Source organism: Daphnia magna, linkage group LG5 (genome assembly GCF_020631705.1).
Source record: "Daphnia magna isolate NIES linkage group LG5, ASM2063170v1.1, whole genome shotgun sequence".
NCBI lineage: Eukaryota > Metazoa > Arthropoda > Branchiopoda > Diplostraca > Daphniidae > Daphnia > Daphnia magna.
Genome location: NC_059186.1, coordinates 6366943 through 6384897, shown reverse-complemented (window position 1 = coordinate 6384897; position 17955 = coordinate 6366943). Strand labels below are relative to the sequence as shown.

The 17955-nt window shown below is 38.3% G+C and overlaps 1 protein-coding gene across 1 annotated transcript; it reads left to right on the top strand.

The window, feature by feature from the left end:
• The first annotated feature begins 6632 nt into the window (after positions 1 to 6632).
• On the top strand, positions 6633 to 12751 carry LOC116915843. Its single transcript, XM_045174512.1, is given in 11 exon segments — positions 6633 to 6822; positions 6870 to 7141; positions 8510 to 8546; positions 10441 to 10745; positions 10821 to 10834; positions 10954 to 10981; positions 10983 to 11037; positions 11040 to 11134; positions 11194 to 11643; positions 11699 to 12224; positions 12282 to 12751. Coding segments are annotated over 11 exon segments (2433 nt in total). The 3' UTR covers positions 12743 to 12751.
• Positions 12752 to 17955: the final 5204 nt, after the last annotated feature.

Below are 17955 nucleotides of genomic sequence, written 5' to 3'. Positions count from 1 at the left end.
TGGAAGCTGCGCGAAGTATGCTTCATGACAGAAAACTACCACTCTACCTCTGGGCGGAAGCTGTAGCGTGTGCGGTGTACACACTTAATCGAGTCGTCAGCACTACAGCACCAGCAACGTCGTTTACAGTATGGCACAAGAAAAAGCCAAACATCTCTCATCTACGAGTATTCGGATCTTTGGTCTACGTTCACATCCCAACCTCGGAACGCCAAAAGCTAGACGCAAAGAGCATCAAGTGCATATTTGTTGGGTACTGCCTGACTCAGAAGACCTACCGTTTCTGGGATCCAATCTCGAAACGTATTAAGATCAGCCGGGACGCAATCTTTGAAGAAAATCCTACGTCAAACACCGTCATCGACAACTCCACGCCCCTTCCGCCTTCATCAGTGATTTATCGCCCCCAAAACACATCGTCTGAGGGGAAGTACGACGTCCTTGGATTCCCAAAGCTGCCTAGACCAGAAGCGAATACGCCAGAATTAGATCAGCCGATGGTGACTCTTCCAGCAAAAACAGGGGATCCCTCGTCACGCAAGGTTCCTATACCGGACCAACCCTTTTATGGTTTTGAACCCGACAAAATCGATTCGCCAGAGACAAGTGTGACTCCTTCACCACCAGTTCCAGAGATTGCACCCCCATACCAACAAGCGTTGGACCCACCCGCTCGTCGCTACTCACTACGGGTTAGGGAACCTAAACGACAGTGGGGAATGCAAGCAACAACGTCACCAGAAAGCGAAATCTACGATCCTACTGACTACAAGGATGCAATGTCGTCACCGGAGGCACATTTATGGCACCTAGCCACCGTGGATGAATACAACTCGCTCATCAAAAATAATACCTGGACGCTGACGGAGCTGCCACCCGGTCGGACAACTGTCAAAACGTGATGGGTATTTAAGGTCAAGCTTGGCTCAAACGGTGAAGCTTCACGGTACAAAGCCAGGATGGTGGCCAAAGGCTTCACTCAGCGGCCTGGCATAGACTTCAAAGAGACGTATGCCCCAGTTGTAAAACTAAACTCACTAAGATCTGTTCTGTCTCTTGCCGCAGCACACGACCTCAAAATGATACAGCTAGACATCAAGACGGCATTCCTGTACGGCGAGATCTCCGAAGAAATCTACCTCAGCCAACCAGAAGGATTCATCCAGCCAGGAAGCGAAGAGAAAGTCTGCAGACTCAACAAGTGCATCTATGGCCTGAAACAGGCGTCACGAGTCTGGAATCAACACTTCGACTCCTTCCTTCGGAAGTTTGGCCTGAGCGTTAGTACCGCCGACGCCTGCCTCTACTACCGTCATCAGAATGACGAGCTTACCATCATGACCATCTGGGTAGACGATGGGCTGATATGCAGCAACAAGAAGAAAACAATTTCTGACATTTTGGATTACCTTCAAGTACACTTCGAAATGAGATCAACCACGGCATCATGCTTCGTCGGCTTGACAATCACCCGGGATCACAAAGAAAGGAAGCTGTATGTATCTCAGCCGAGCTACATCAACAAGATCCTTAGGAAGTTCGGTATACAAGAGTGTAATCCTAAGAGTCTTCCCGCAGATCCGAGCTCAAGACTACCACTCTCGGATGAGAAGAGATCATCTGCCACAGAGTGCCAAACACCATATCGTGAAGCAGTTGGTAGTTTAATGTATCTCATGACAGCCTCTCGTCCAGACATCGCTTTTGCCGTGGGACAAGTAGCTCAACACTGTGAAAACCCTGGAGCTCCCCACTGGACTGCGATCAAGAGAATCTTTGCATATCTCCAAGGGACATCAAATTATGGTCTTTGCTTCAGCGGCAAACAAGGCGGCTCGCTGATTGGATTCACCGACGCAGACTATGCAGGAGACCCAGCCAGTCGTCGTTCCACCACAGGTTTCGTTTTTCTTTTAAATTTTGGCCCAATAGCATGGAGCAGCCGGCGACAGAACTGTGTTGCCCTTTCTACCACCGAAGCTGAATTTGTTGCAGCAAGCGAGACAGCCAAAGAAGCCATCTGGCTAAAACGCATGCTGCATGAGGTGGATCCGCAACACGTGACGTCGGTACCCATACTCTGTGACAATCAGAGTGCAATCAGGCTGATAAAGAATCCGGAATTCCATCAACGTACCAAACACATAGACGTGCGATACTACTTCATACGAGACACGCAAGAGGCCGGAGATATCGCAGTCTCACACATCAGGACAGAGGATCAATTAGCGGACATCTTTACAAAGCCACTGCCGAACCCTCGCTTTGCTGGTCTAAGAGAACAGATAGGAAGTGTTGAAGTTAAGTGCGCAAACTGAATTTTACATGGTTGCGTAAACCTATGCGTTGCGCCAACCCAGACACCTCCTTGTCAGCTCGACTTGTCGTCTGCACTTTCTTCGTCTCGTTCACTCCTACACTTGATGTCAATGGTAACACTCGAAGTTAAATCTTTTCTCCTTGTTTCACCACGTTGTGTAGTGACTCTTCAGTTCATTAGGTAGATATGTACATTCTAAACCCATGTCTGTGTGCCATACTCTTGTATGTACTGAAACTGTGACAATCTACAATATATGTACATGTTTGCCTCACATGGGAGTTATACGAGCAGCCTTGATTCTTAACAAGGTTCACTAATTTTTTCAATATGGTTCAATCAAATGTGCAATAGCACTGAGGTTAACGACTTTGCTCATGACTAATTAGTACCGAGTTGAAGGCCAGATGAGGATTATGTTTTTCAGGATTTTTCACTCTTGAAAAAAACATCTTTTTGACACTTCTTAAAGCCAGCAGACGACGGAAATATTAGATTTTGGTTTCCATTTTTATCTATAATATCAAGAAACAATAAAATTTTTCTTATGCTTCTTAAGTACAGCAGAGTAATGGCGCGGCGGTATAATACAAGGTTCGTGACACCGAGACAGTGAGATCAATACCTGTCAAAGTTTCTCAAAATTTTTGGTTTACTTTGAACGCTTGTACGTTTTACCATAAGCGCCCGTATTAAATGCACACGACTTCGACCCGCTTATTCTGGTCTAAGATATAAGCTATTTCTTATACATTTATATCGCTTAATAGCTAAGAAAATTTTCTATTTAGCGGCGAGATTAAAAAAATTTTCTGATGGCTGGTTTTTCCGTCAAAGTAAAAGCCAGCTATATTTGAACATTGTGTTTCTTACATGTTAGCTTATGGAGAAAGGGTGTTTTTATTTCTTGAATTGTATATAAACGACTTGAATCATTTGCATGCCGTTTGTTGGCATTGATGCGGATTTCATTCCTCTGTAGATGCTAGAAATCCCCTGGTACTAACTTATGATATGAATTCTGTGAATTAATTTTTTCCGAATTCATTCTGTTGTCAACAGTCAATTTTATATTTAAAGGGAATTACTAATTTTGGCTACAACTCTTACATCAATAGTAAACAAATATACTGCGCAGCCTCTTGAAATAAACCAGAGGACGGGAATATTAGATTTTTGTCTATATTTGTATTATTGCACCACAAACACTACATTGCCGGTTGTACAGTAAAACATAATATTAACAGTTATTTATAGCGTTATGGAATAAGACAAGGCTCATAATTCAAAGGCACCGATTTCAATCCTGGGTAAAGACCAGAGTTGCCGTTCGATCACTAGTTCGCGATCGATTGATCTCGATCTCGATCAAAAAATTTTTTGATCGTTTCGATCGTTTCGATTAATCAAAAATGAAATGATCGATCGATGATAGAAATCGATCGAATCGATCGCGTTAAATTTTTATCATTGTATTTCTGTTTGAATCTTTCCTGCAATTACACAGCAATAAACAGCATTATTTAGTGGGGTTACCATACGTTTTTGAGGTTTTTTTTCCCACTCACGACAGCAGGACCCATTTAACTTCAAAAACAGCAATATCTTGGAATTCAAATCAAATAGCTTGCATCTCTTAGAAGTGAAAATTAAGCCTGCCGTACTGAATAATCTTTCACAAGCTGCTGAAGAAGGTAGACCACTATTATACTTCCTAATGGAAATATAAATACAAATACGTAATAATGTATAAATGAGCAAGAATTAGGAATAGAAAAAAAAACAACACGTGAAGTTCGTCTACTATCTGAACTCTTAAAAAAGTTTTATGTCGTCTGATTAATGAATGTTTTATAAACTTTCTACATCCGCCACTAGGTGTCACTACAGTCGAGATCGATTTCGTTCAACCCCTTTTGATCTCGATCTTGATCCTGATAAATCGGTTTGATCAATCGATTGATCTCGATCGCAAAAATCTCGATCGATCGATCAATCATCTCGATCATTAAATCGATCGCGGCAACTCTGGTAAAGACATATATTTTATAAATTTCGTGTTTTGGAAAAAAAAGATCTGTTAGATGTTTTTTTTTACTGGACGTTAGAAATGGGTTGCATAATACTTATATAATTTTAATTCTGATGTTTTTTATTATTAATTAGATATACAGTCATGCTTGGAAGTTTCTTTAGCAGGCTAATCGGTCTATATCCTTCTATTTCTTTTTGATGGAGGGGATACTTTGGTGCCTACCGTACCCCTTTATGCTATTCCTATTTCTCTTTCTTTGCAACCCGCGAAAAAAGTGCAAAATTAAAAGTAGGAAAATTGACTGAAACGTAGAGGAAGAGAAGAATGGAAAGAAAACGAGGGTATGGTAGGCACCATAGTATCCCTTCCGTCCAAACAAAATGAAAGGATATAGACCCATTTGCCTGCTAAAGAAACTTGCAAGCATGACTGTATATAAAGAAATAATAATTTCGGTTGCAACTCTGATATGAATAGTAAACAAATCTGTCAGCCAATTACAGTGTTGCAGAATGCAGACGACGGAAATATTAGGTTTTTATCTGCAATTTGTATCGATACTGCGAAACTAGTGAAAATCGAAAATAGAGAACTCTTTCAAGTTAACAACATATACAAATATGAGTGGCACATTGGTTTAAGACTATACCCATAACTAGAAGGAACTGAGTTTGATCCCAATGAAAGACAATATTGTTCTGTCATTATATTTCGAAAAAGGGCATTAAGATTTATTTTTTATAGGCTTTAAGTAATGATGATTTCTCAATAATTAATCGTTGTTAATTGCATAAAATTTATTGAATAAAAGTAATATTTTTTTACATTCGAAAAAATATTGATAAAATTAGCTTAGTAAAATACTGTTCAGACTTAAGTAAAGCAGAAGTTGACCAGTTTAGATTTGTTTTCTGCAATTTATATCGATACTCGGTTACTAAAACATTGTTCTTGACATGGAACATTTGTTCATTGACAGAGTAGCGCTGTGGTTGAAAACAGCGTTATGAATCTGAAGTCTTGAAGTTCAAATCCCACGCATGGGAAAAAAATGCCGACGACGTTAAGAAGAAGCCCTACGTTAGCTGACTACCCTTCGCTTGGTTCTTAAGAAGGAGCCCTGCATTAGCTGACTACCCTTCTAGTATTGTGTAAATAGATAGTTATTTTGTATCATTTAATGTTATTTTCGTTATAAGCATTGGGCCTGTGCACGTTTTAATAAAGAAAACTGCAACAAAACTACTGGACGAATTTTTGGATTTATTTGCCACTGATTGTATGTCCAGCTTACATGGGATAGAATACTCTTTTTACACAAGGAATGCCTTCCCAATTCGTACTACTCTTCGCAGGACGTCTGCTCAATCAGCGAGCAAGGACAGAATATACTTAACGAAGGAGTCATTGAAAGGTCTAGTAGCCCTTGGGCTGCTCAAGTAGCTATGGTTTGAAAGCGTGACCGAACAAGACGATTTTGCGTCGAATTTCGGCCAGTCAATGCCAAGACACGTCAAGACGTACATACTTTGCCCAGGATGGACATAATACTCGAGAAGGTGACAAGCGTAAGCCAAGGGAAAAGAGAAAATTTTATGACGTCACTGGATTTTAAAAGCGGGTTCTAGCAGGTCCTTATTCATCCAAAGGATCGCGAAAAAACCGCCTTTGTTAACTCGGATGGGATTTTTCGATTCCGTCAAATCCATTTTGGGCTTCGTTACTGCAAAGCTACGTTCCAGCGTTTAATTTATCAGTTGCTTCGTCTCTTTAAGTGGACGCATTACTTGGTATATTTTGACGACGTTTGAAATTTTGCGAATTTTTTGAAACGTATCTCGAGTGCTTGGGCACGGTTAAAATTGAATCCCACGATTTGCATATTCACCACGGATTCTATGCCGTCCCTGGGACACATAATTAATGTTTGTGGCATTCGTCCCGCCCCCCAAAAGCTTACAGCGATCAATAACTTCCCTGTGCCTAAGGAAGAATCTTCCCTGAAAAGTTTCTTAGTGGTGGCCTCGTATTACCGGAGTATAAAACAATTTGGTGTGGACAGATATAGAGCGGTGTAGTGTTCTGGGCTGTCACCAGGTGGCAGTCGAGGACCGTGGGTGCAGACCTTAGATGTGGGTCAGGCAGTACTGTGTTGAGCGAGGTGTGAGACAAGCGCGGTGTCGTTCCATGTAGCTGACAAATACAGAGTGGTTCATCCAGCAACATCGCAGTACATTTGCTTAATACATCACCGAGACTATTACAGAGCGGCAAGCAATGCGAGCTATTCAAGATGTCCTTATTACTGCGCCCACGCTAGTGAGTGACGATGACAAATGCCAACCGGATTTGAAGACCGATGCAAACAAACATGACAAAGGTGTAGTCCTTAGCCGTGTTGACCGACAAGACAAACGACGGATCATTTTTATCATTCGGGGAACGACTAAGGCGGAGCAGAACTACAGTAGTAACGAGCTGGAATGTAACGCATTAGTGTGGGCGTTTAAAAAGTTTTGCCACCACCTTTACGTTTGTCGCTTTATGGTTTGGACGGACAACATGGTCCTGAGGAAGTGCGACGTAGCGTTGCTACCTATGTCTTGCCGTGTGCCCATTGTCAACTGAAGAAACCTCCATTTGTCCAAGTGAGTAGAAGGCTGATGCCGATTCCTCCAGCTTCGTCTTCACCACCACCCATTGTGAATCTTGTTAATACAATGATAAAAGTGGCTGAGGTAGAAGAAATTAATCCTGTAAAACTCTTCATCATCACTGTTATCAGAGTAAGATGAGCTTCGTAGTGTGTAGATCTTTTGTACTGGAGGCTAATTGAAGGTCTTCATTGACATGACTAACAAATAGAATTAAGGTACAAAATTAGACAAAGAAAGTTATTTCACAGCATCGTAAACCATGCTATGGTTTGGTAGATATGCCTACCCCAATATAATATCAAATGCTGATCATACAGTCAGTTAATACATATCTAGTAATAACCTTTTCAAGTGATATATTAAAATTCACAGCATATAATTGTACATTTATTGGATTTCTTTGCTGTTGTGGTTTCACATTCACCTTTCTCTGTGATTTTTCTCCTAATGTCAGGAACACATGTTTTCTTGACATATTCTTTCTGGTTTGACCAAAATATATTGCTATATTAATCAAACTATTTGCTTGTGAGAAATGATAATTCACAGAAATTTCTTACCTACTCTCTAGTAGACCAGACTATTTCGATTAGATATCAAATTAATCAAAGCAGTGTGACAGAATCAAAACGAAAAATAAATAAAAATAATTAAAAAAACCATAAATAAATAAATTTGCCTAGACTGTCTATTCCCATCAGCAACGTTATATATTAATATTGTAATATTGGTTATTATTTACAGTTTAGGTTTTGTTTATATATTTTCATATCCAATTTGAATTGATGCAGCGGTTGGATTAGTCATCTTAGTTCAAGTTGAAAACAGAGCTATTTTATAGCCGATGTTAGCGAGACCGATAGAGATAGCAGAAGTCAAGAAAGATTCCTCATTGACTTTTCGAAAAGATTTGAAATCTCAGCTTAAACTTATTTGTAATGGAATAACAGTAAAATTGTTCGAGCGCTAGCGCTGGACAATTCGAATTATTTATTAAAATGAAAAGAAAGGCAGAACTGTGTGTGACCCCTTTATATTTAGCATTTTATAGCAAGCATGACTATAAGTATGGCAACATTGTAATACAAAAAAAAGAAAAAGGGGGTGTGGTCAAAAGTCCAACAGACTGCAAATAACGGTAGACTTGTCAGACTTTAGAAGCACTAAATATAAAGCAACACGGACAAAAACCACAAAAGGAAAAAAACATGATAAATTCTTGTTCAGGCTAAAGATATTGCTAAACTTGTCCGAATTGTTGTTGCTGTCCCGTCTTTTCTTCTGACAATGGTAATTTTTATTACTTCCACTGAAAAATTACAAAAAAAAACAAGAATGATCTTAATCATAATAAAATACTACATCAATGAAAAGCAGTGGGGGTCGGGTAGGGAAGACAGTCTTGTCTCTAATTTTAATAAATAATTTCAATTGTTCAGTGCTAGTCCTCAAAAATTCGAAAAATTCGAATTTTTATGCATATTTTTACCATATTAGATTTTGGTGAATCTAATGTTGGAGACTGCCGACTCAGGTAAGTTCTTTGAATGTATATTTCTTATATTTTCTATGGCCTAACACCGAGGTGTCAGCGTATATATTTTTTCTGTGGCCTAAAACTGCAGTGTTAGCGTATATTTTTTAGGCTTAACAACCTTCTGAGGTGTCAGCGTATGAAGAGTTATAGCCGTAAAGTACGGAAGACAATTGCAGGTTATGGCAGTGACACAAACGGCAATAACTTACAGAGCAAGAAAAGGTGAGAGTATATATATATATAAATTTACTGATGGCTTGGACTTCTCTAGAACGGTTCTCTGGAAACGGCTGGACAGGCTCTGATTGCTAGGCGGCTGGATACTTGCAGGGACAGCAAAAGGCAGCAAGGTGGCAAAAGGCAGAAATGGCGGCAAAGGCAGCAAGGCAGTACAGCAGAAAGGCAGCAAACACAAACAGCGCAACAGAACAACGGTAATTTAGATACTGATACCAAAAGAAGAAGACCAGGCAGGAAATCGGTAGAAAACGAATGTGTGTATTAGTAGGCCTGATACAATCCTTTTTATACCAATTACAAAAAACACCATTGACAAAGAAAATAGTTAAGCGTAACAATTCGAAAAACTCGAATTTTTAAAATTTTTTTAATTTTCGAGGACAAAAATTCGAAAAAAAGATGAGTTACGGAAAAAAGCAAAAAACCACAACCCAGCAGAGGGTTACTCGGTGCTCTAAGCTGGTGGCGGATGAAGAACGGAACTAGAGATTAGGTTAGCTGGTCAATTGACCACCTCCCTGTGATAGAACTGCGTGAAAGTAGACTTTCTGTCCCAATGGCAAATGTCCAATATGGTTTGAATGGGATCGCCATTCGATGGAATGAATTTACTTTAGTTATTCGCTAGTGGCGCTTTTTCTAGCCAGCCGGGTCTCGAAAATCCGCCTGTAAAGGCGTAGGACTAGAAGGCGTAGAACTGTAGTAATAAGAAATTTTACCTTTTTGTCCTGTTGTTTAATATTGGCATGGTTATCAATATAGTTGTGGGTAGGAATTCCTGGTCATCAAACACATTTACTTTTCTGCTTCTTTCTCGTTGAAAGTCCAAGAGATCTTACAGACAGGCCATTTTGGTGCTGGAGCAGTGTTCTGTATTTGACGAATAAAATAAAATACAAATACAAATAAAATACAAATAAAGCTGTATTTTTATTTTTATTTTTGACTTATTTTAGTGTGCATATTTTATTTTTGTTTAATTTGATGATATCTGTATTTTAATAAAATACTCAAATAAAATATCCATTTTCAAAATTTATGAGTAAAAAAATGCTATTGTTTATCTTCTGAGTTCTGACATCTGCTGTTTAGTATTTATAGTTTTCAGTTCCACTTTCACTGAATGAAGCCGGCTATAGCAGACGGCCCTATCTATCACGCCACGAGTCTAGTTGTCACCGACCTACCTCAACAGTGGAGAACAGTGTAACATTTTTTCTGGTAATATTTGGAGTTTATTTATTATTACTATTCGTTTAATGATGCCCTCTAAATTTATACACTTTCTTATACTTAAGTCATCATGAATGTCAGTTGAAAACTGAAATAACTTATTTGTTGTGTAGAAATTTAGGTTATAATGGGGCCGTTGGGGCGTCCTAAAAGTAGTAAAAATAATAAGCAGGCAAAACCAACCAAAGGGCAGCGGGGAAGGCCCCGAAAGTATCCCAATTCAACTGAACAAGGGAAGATGTTGGCCCGGAAGTGGAGTTATTACTTGCTGAACAAAACAGTGACGGTGGTGAAGGACTTTCAGAGACAGAGAGTAACCAGGCCGAAGCAACCAAATCAACACCTGGCATTCCCATCCCAACTTCAAAAATGAAAAGCTGACCATCTTGACGGAGTCATTTCTTTTCCAACTGGAGAGAGAATAAGAAAGAATTGATATACGCCCAGTGCAAGATTTGTAATGATGGTCGTTTTTTTTCTGGCTCAAAACAAGCATTTACTAACTTTAATACGCATTGTGCAAGAATTCATCTTGACGAGTGGAACAAATTTTCAACACCAGGAACAACAAACAACCAGAATTCAATTAAACCCTTCGTCGTTCTTACTTCTTTACATGTTTCCAGAAAACGCCAGCTCGACGAGGGGATCACTCGAGTTGTTGCTGAAGGCAACCTTTCATTAAACAGATTGAAACTGAAGCCTTTGCGTGAATGGATTGAGGTATAAAATTAAATATTGATATAACTATAATAGTGAATTATTAAGGCTAGTACATTAATTTGGTTTTTATTTTAGATGGGTGTTCCTGGGTATTCATTACCATCTGTTCATGTTATGAGAAATGCTCTTATACCGGCACGGTATGGGAAAGTTAAAGAGTTAATTAAAGACAAGCTGTCAGCCAGCACAGCAAATACTATTATATTAGACATTTGGTCTTCGAAAAGTATGGTTGGCTATATTGGATTTACGAGTTCTGGAGTTCTTAAAACCTTTGAACTATTCAGATGTTTTTAGCCATCAGGCAAATGGTTGGAAAGCATACCGGAGAAGCAACTATCAGTGAATACGAAGACGTTTTGGAAGAATGGGGAATACCGATTTCAAAGGTTAAATTTTTAATATATAACTTTATGACGTCTCAATTCATTTTGTTTTGGTTCATTAGATTGTTCGGGTCGTGACAGATGGTGGTAAAAATATGATTCGGGCCTTTAATCTGAAATTTCCTACAAACAAGTCTGATCCATTGAATCATTTAATCGTCGACCTATCAGAGACTGAAGCACAGCGGCCTCAGCCCATAATTACTGATCTGGATGAATATCTTATAGTGGATATAAAAATTGACTGTGACGACATTTCTTTGTGGAATAGAATCGATGAAATTCAGCTCTCCTGTGTTCAATTTGATAGTGACTTCAACCAATTGGATAAAGAGGAAGAAAGTGAAATGGAAGAAATTGATCAAGCACTACGAGACGGTTTTTTTTACGTTCGTGTAGGGGACAACGATATTATCCACGCACAACAGATTGTTTTATCCACACATCTACGAGCGCGCTGCGTGGTGCATTTCTTACAACTTGTGATCAAGGACGGTCTAACCGCAATTTGTGTAAGATTTTTTTTTTCATTCATTATTGCACAATTATTGACTATTATTCCTTTAGAGCGCTGCAGTTGTCGCAATGGATAAAGCATTCAGTGTTATCGCTTCGGTACGAAGAAGTGCCAATGATACCGAAATCGTTTATAAAGCAACAAAATTGCATCTACTGGCGAAAAACGTAACGCGATGGAACTCGCAGTATTATTCAATAAAGGGTTTCCTAAGAATTTTAGAAATTGATCCTCTGATTCAGACCAAACTTAATGCCACCAAAGAAAAATCTAATCGTCTTACCAATAAAATGATTGGTATTCTGAAGGAATTAGTCCTGATTTTAGAACCTTTTCAAGGAGCAACCGATGACTTACAGGCCGATTACGAGACACTCGGCAACGTAATCCCAGCCTACTTGGACCTACTCAATAAAGTAAGCTTGTCAAGCGAGGAAGAAGACGGAACCATCATCAACAATCCTAACTGTCCTTTTGCTAGCAAAATTTTTCACTGCGCAGATCTGGTGGATGCCTTAAAAAAATCTCTGAAATCTCGAATGTCATATGTTTTGCAAGACACTTACTATGTGTCAGGTAACAAACAAAATAATGCTTTAATTGTTAATCATTTTTTTCAAAACATTTTTTTAGGTGCTGTTCTTGATCCCCGCTTTAAAAAATGCTGGATTGCTGCAACTTCAATGTCAGAGCACGCCCTTTTAAACAGCGTTAGGTTTGAACTAACTTCAAGATATTCAAAGCTAAAAGACGATGAAAGTGAATCTCACAGCAATTCAACTAATGAAAAACAACAATTTACTAATCAAGAGAGTGGCCCGACCCAAAGCAAAAAGGAACGCAACTTGTACAGCACCATAAATACTCCCAAAAGGACCCCTTCAACTGGAAGTGCCAAAATTCTCGACGAATTAGAAGTCTACTTAAGTGAGCCGAACATCCCAATGGAAGAGTTAGATGATTCTGGTGTCTTGCAACCAACTCGAGCTCTTAAATATTGGAAGCTTCATTCCCACCGTTTCCCTATCTTGTCTCTTGTTGCAAGAGATATTTATGGTTGTCCTACCTTTTCCGCCAGTATTGAAAGAGCGTAACTAGTGATATCTTAACAGCAAAGAGGGCTCGAACTAAATCTTACTTGTTTCAACAATTATTTTTTCTCAAACACAATTCTAAATTGTTTGATTGTTGAATCGTATCATTTCAGCCTACAGCGATTAATACTGAGTTGATGGAATAAACAGTGACGAAATTAAAACTGACGTATTTGCATTTTATTTGTATTTTATTTTTATTTTACACTTTTTTTTATTATTAAAATACTGTATTTTATTTGGTATTATATTTTATTTTTTTTTTGCTTGTACACCTTCATAAATGAACAAAATCGACATTCTTTCACAGATTCCGTTCCCTTTATTCCATATTTTTTACATACAAATTTTTCGATGGAATTTATCGGTGCATCGAACAATATTTCCATGTAGCTTAACTTCCCAAATGCAATTTTTGCATCAACATTTCTTTCGAGAATAAAAAGCAGGCGAATTTTCCCCCTATACGCGACGGAAGGAGTATAATCACACCTAGTTAAAGCGTGAAATCCAGGAGAGATATGCACAATTTACTAGCTAACCCTAATTACAAAAAAACATTAACATCACCCCTTATTTTATGAATATTATCAAAGGCAACAATAAATACATCTGTATCAGACGTCCTAAGAACTACGTTCGCGGGCCCTCGAATACATGCCAGATGGGTAATCATCTTATGGTCCACTTCTTCATGCATATTACAAAGACATTCGAGCTCTTTAATAACTCTTCCATCAGTAGCAGTTAAAATATAACAATTGCACTCCTCATTAACGTTCACTGATTTGTCACTGATATATGGCACGAGTTGCCATCATCGAATAAATAATCCACAAACTTTGCGAACTCTTTTTTGATAATAATGTCGTTTCTAAGGGCTTTTAAAAAATCAGGGGGGCGAAGTTGATTGAGACCTGAAATTGTAAGGGATCCTTCCCTATCCCCATCACTCCGACGATCCCTTTCAATGTGTTTTATAGGGGAGAGCGGGGTCATACAGGACAAAACTTTGTTTTGTCTGTAATTCAGTGTGTAACAATGTTATCTTGAAATAAATTAGATTAGTGTAAAGTAAAAAACGTTGTTTATATAACACTAGGGAATTTTTTCATCGCCATACGTTATATAGTTTAGGAGTTATTGAATTTCGAAAAATAGGGGTAAAATTGTTGTCGAGGGAAAATGTGGGGGTAAAACTGGACAGAGGGTGTCTCATACTGGACACGGTTAATTGCACTAAAAGTTTCTAGTTGGTAATGTTTTAAAAAATTTCCCTAAATACTTCATCAATAGAACATCTATTTTAGCGTAGATTAAATTTAAAAAAAATAGATTAATGTGAAGAAAATTAACGAATGAAGTTGGGGGGAGGACTGGGCAATTTCGATACCAGATGGAGAAGTGGGAGGGGCATCTTAGATATGGCGTTATCGATTCTTGATCGATTGTTAGTGAAACAAATTTTTCGAAGCAGACAACACTTTTGGACCATGATTGGACTAACTTAGGCCTCCCCCATAAAAAATCAATTTCGTCCGATTGTACTCCCAAAACCATGTCCAGTATCACCCCCTATGAGGGTCTATTATTAATTCACTAACAACTCTTAAACCGTAATCCGTAAAAATAAAATTTATACCGGCTCTGTAGAAGTAAACGAATTAACTAGCTTCTTTAACTATTCTATTAATTTTTGACGAGTCATAGTGTGGGCAATACCAAAAAAATGTGCTGTAAATAAAAATCAAAAGACAGCGCTCTTTTTTTGTTTCCTCTATAACTCGTGTATTTTTAAGAATTTCACGATCATTTTTTTGTCACATATAGAAATTGACATTAACAACATCCTAGTATTTGTTTCCCCCCAGTTCATCATCACGCTAACGTAACTGCTACTGTCCTGTTTTTTACGTGCCCTGAATGACCCCGCTCTCCCCTAGACATTGCTACAATGTGATCAAAGATTAGATCAACCCTTTTGCAATTCATTCCAAAAATATGGCTACATGTTTTACAAAATTTGGCTGGCAGATCATGAAATAAATGCAAAAGGAAAAAGCCATCGATAATCTTTACATCTACTTTGAAGTGATTGCTTGAAACGTTGCGTTTTTCTAAACAATTCAGCATCGTAGCTTTGGGGGTTGAATAGATTGAGCCATCTAAATGGCTCAAACACAGAGGGATAGAGGTTAATGGGTATGAAAGGACAGCATTCATGTCAATTTTCTGGTCCATGGCAACTGCCAACTGCCTACCCATGAATTTGCATTCCATCCGGGTTTACAACGTGTTGTTACCAGGTTTTTATTTTTTATTTTGACAACTTCAGATGAAAAAGTCAAAATTTTTTGTGAATGAATGTCTTTCGCATGGATTCCTCCATTTTCCTTGCTGTCCCTTAAATTATAGTAGAAATAGTTCCGAACGAATACCTCATCGGCTCCCAGACTAAAGGCAATTGGGTATTCCATGCCTTCGAGAACAAATCCATCTCTGTGGGCCAGATACTCATTTTATTAACCGAAATGGGGTGATTGTTTATCTGCCAGAGTGTTTTGTACGCCCGGCAAATGGATGGCCTGTTAGAGGGGTTCCTATCCTCGCACCATTCGCATAGGAGCTTAGCTAAATTGCATAGCTGCTTAGAATGTGTCCCGCAATCACGATTAATGTAAGCGACGGTGGTTGTGTTATCTAAGTAAAGGTGAATGAATGGTCCCCGAAAGATCTTTGTCAGGAATCGTACAGCATAGAGCTCCACCAGAAGTTCTAGTTCGTTAATGGGACGACAGAGATCAATTGACGTCCAAGGGCCTCTACCTGAGTTGCCATCGCAATAAGAACCCCGCCGGAAAACAGGATGCATCTGAATTGATCGTAAGATCCGGGCTCGACGCAAAGATGCGTGCTTGGAATTTGGTACCACTTTGACCCACTATTTAAAATCAACTATCGCACCGAACGTTAAAGTTATCTTGGCCTCCAAACTGTTGGAGGAGGAGTGAGGATGGAAAAAAAGTTACAAGCTTCTACAATGGACTTTGGCAAAGTGCTGTTAGCCTTTTTTATCTGCCGGCACAGGAAAGGATAACGTTTCGGTGGTCAAGAGCATTACCAGGTATTCAAATTTTTTGTTTTTTATTTTTCTTGTTTTTTTTTGTTTTTTTTTGTTATTTGTTTGTTTGTTTTATATTTTCTTTCCAACATTAGCTTAGCTACCAGATAACGGATGTGCAGCTGACCGATTGAATGAAAAATTCCTTTATTCATGTTACTTCTTACAAGCACAATTTTTTATATAATCAGCCACCTAGCTGTTACTGTTTAAGGGTTAGTTTAGATATATTTTCGGTGAGCTACTCAATTTTGTTCGGAAAATAAAGGAAATAGTAAAAAGGTACTAGTTCTATGAATATGTAGCGAATCACAAAGTAATTAGAGTGAAAAATCAGGTTTTGCGTGAAAAGATGTGGAAAGCAAGCCAATCGAAATTGGTTGAAAAAGACTACACAGTTAAAAATGGCTTTTCCACTTACCTACACTTATCAAGTGTACCCATGTGAAGTGTAGGCTATGTGCGCATCGACCACACTTTTAAAAAGTTGGCTAGCCCACCAAAAAACCGATTTTTCGCGTACCCATTCCTAATTGTGCAGCACACTTATCAAAACCCTTTGTTATTCCTCGTGCCTTTATCCTCAGATAATATCCGAAGACGAGATAGAAAAAGCAAGGGGAGGAGGAATGGCGTGATGGAGTTATGCCTAACGAGGGAGTCAGCATTTTTGGCAAGTTCGGTTTGCCCAATATTTATTTTATTTCCAAATCTAAAATCAAAATAACACTTTATTCTAAATTTATCTAATCAAAATTCCAAAATCTTATCTACTTTTTTAAGCTTATTTGGGATAATTACAATTATTATGAACAGAAAATGTACCCTTGTGTTTAAGGATTTATTACCCATTACTGTTACTGCATGCCCGCATTCTCAATAGCTTCCCTCATTGTATTTTCCTAGACTGCAATGTTTGAGCCGTGTTTGTTTTTGCTTTCGATTTTATAAGAATTTGCTCTAGATTTTCTATGCATTTCTCTTAAATGACACTTGAAGTGTATTTGAGGAAATTGTTGTTTTCGGTTTCTAGTTTGATTTTCGGGGCTTGATTTTGTAAAACTTGTGAGCTGTATCGTCATTTTGCTGCTCTGTCGTTGCGGCCCGGTTTTGCTCCTGGTATTTTGCTGATTCGATTGCCTGTGGTCTTCTTCATCGGATTCTCTCATTCACAAATTAGTAACTTTTACCATGTTATTTTTTTAGTACGACTTCAGTGTAATTTTGTGTTAGAATGATCATCAATTTATCATTTTATTTTATTTCTCTGTAAAACGTTAAAAGAATTATGGCTCATGTGTAAAAGAATAGCGATTTTGCTTGTTTTAAATGCTCTAAAGTCATTTTCGGATCCTATGAAGCTCTTAAAAAGCATTTTCGTAAGCAGCACGGATTTAAAACTGCAGATAGAGAAATAAATTCCGAAATTTTCTGTGGGAAAAATGGTTATACACTTAAAATTAATTCATTCGCCATTGTTTGTTACCATTTGTCAGTATGTGGAAAAAAATTTCTTGGGAGGCTCGCCGCCAACAATATTGAATTAGAAAATGTAGTAGAAACAATGGTAGTCAATATTCCCCGTGCTGTTTTGGAAGATGACTTAGAAGAAGTCCAAATCAACCACCAAAATTCAATTGAATTACTGATGGGTAAAATACTGTTTAAACTATCTGCACAATTCATTGTTAGTGAAGCAGCGATAAATTTTCTGGCTGAAAGTGTGTTGGGTGCTTTTATTGATTGCGAGCCTTGTAGTACAAAGTATAAGGATGGGGAAGGAAAATAGAGAGTAGTAAATTAGAGTGTGTTTCCGCTTTCCTTACTTTTAATATTGGGAATAGTTGTATATGATGATGAATTTTATTGTAGCACAGTGTTAACAAAGACTGAGCTAACGGATAAAAAACGAGTTGAATTAAAGAGATTACTGGCACGTCAGACTGAAAAACACTGATGAAGACTAACTAAGACTGAAAGATAAATGCAAATGCGACTGAAACATGACTGACTGACAACCATTTCGACATGCATTTCTGAATAAATTCATCCCTTGCATGTTTCCCGTTTTATCTCACATTTAACAAAAAGT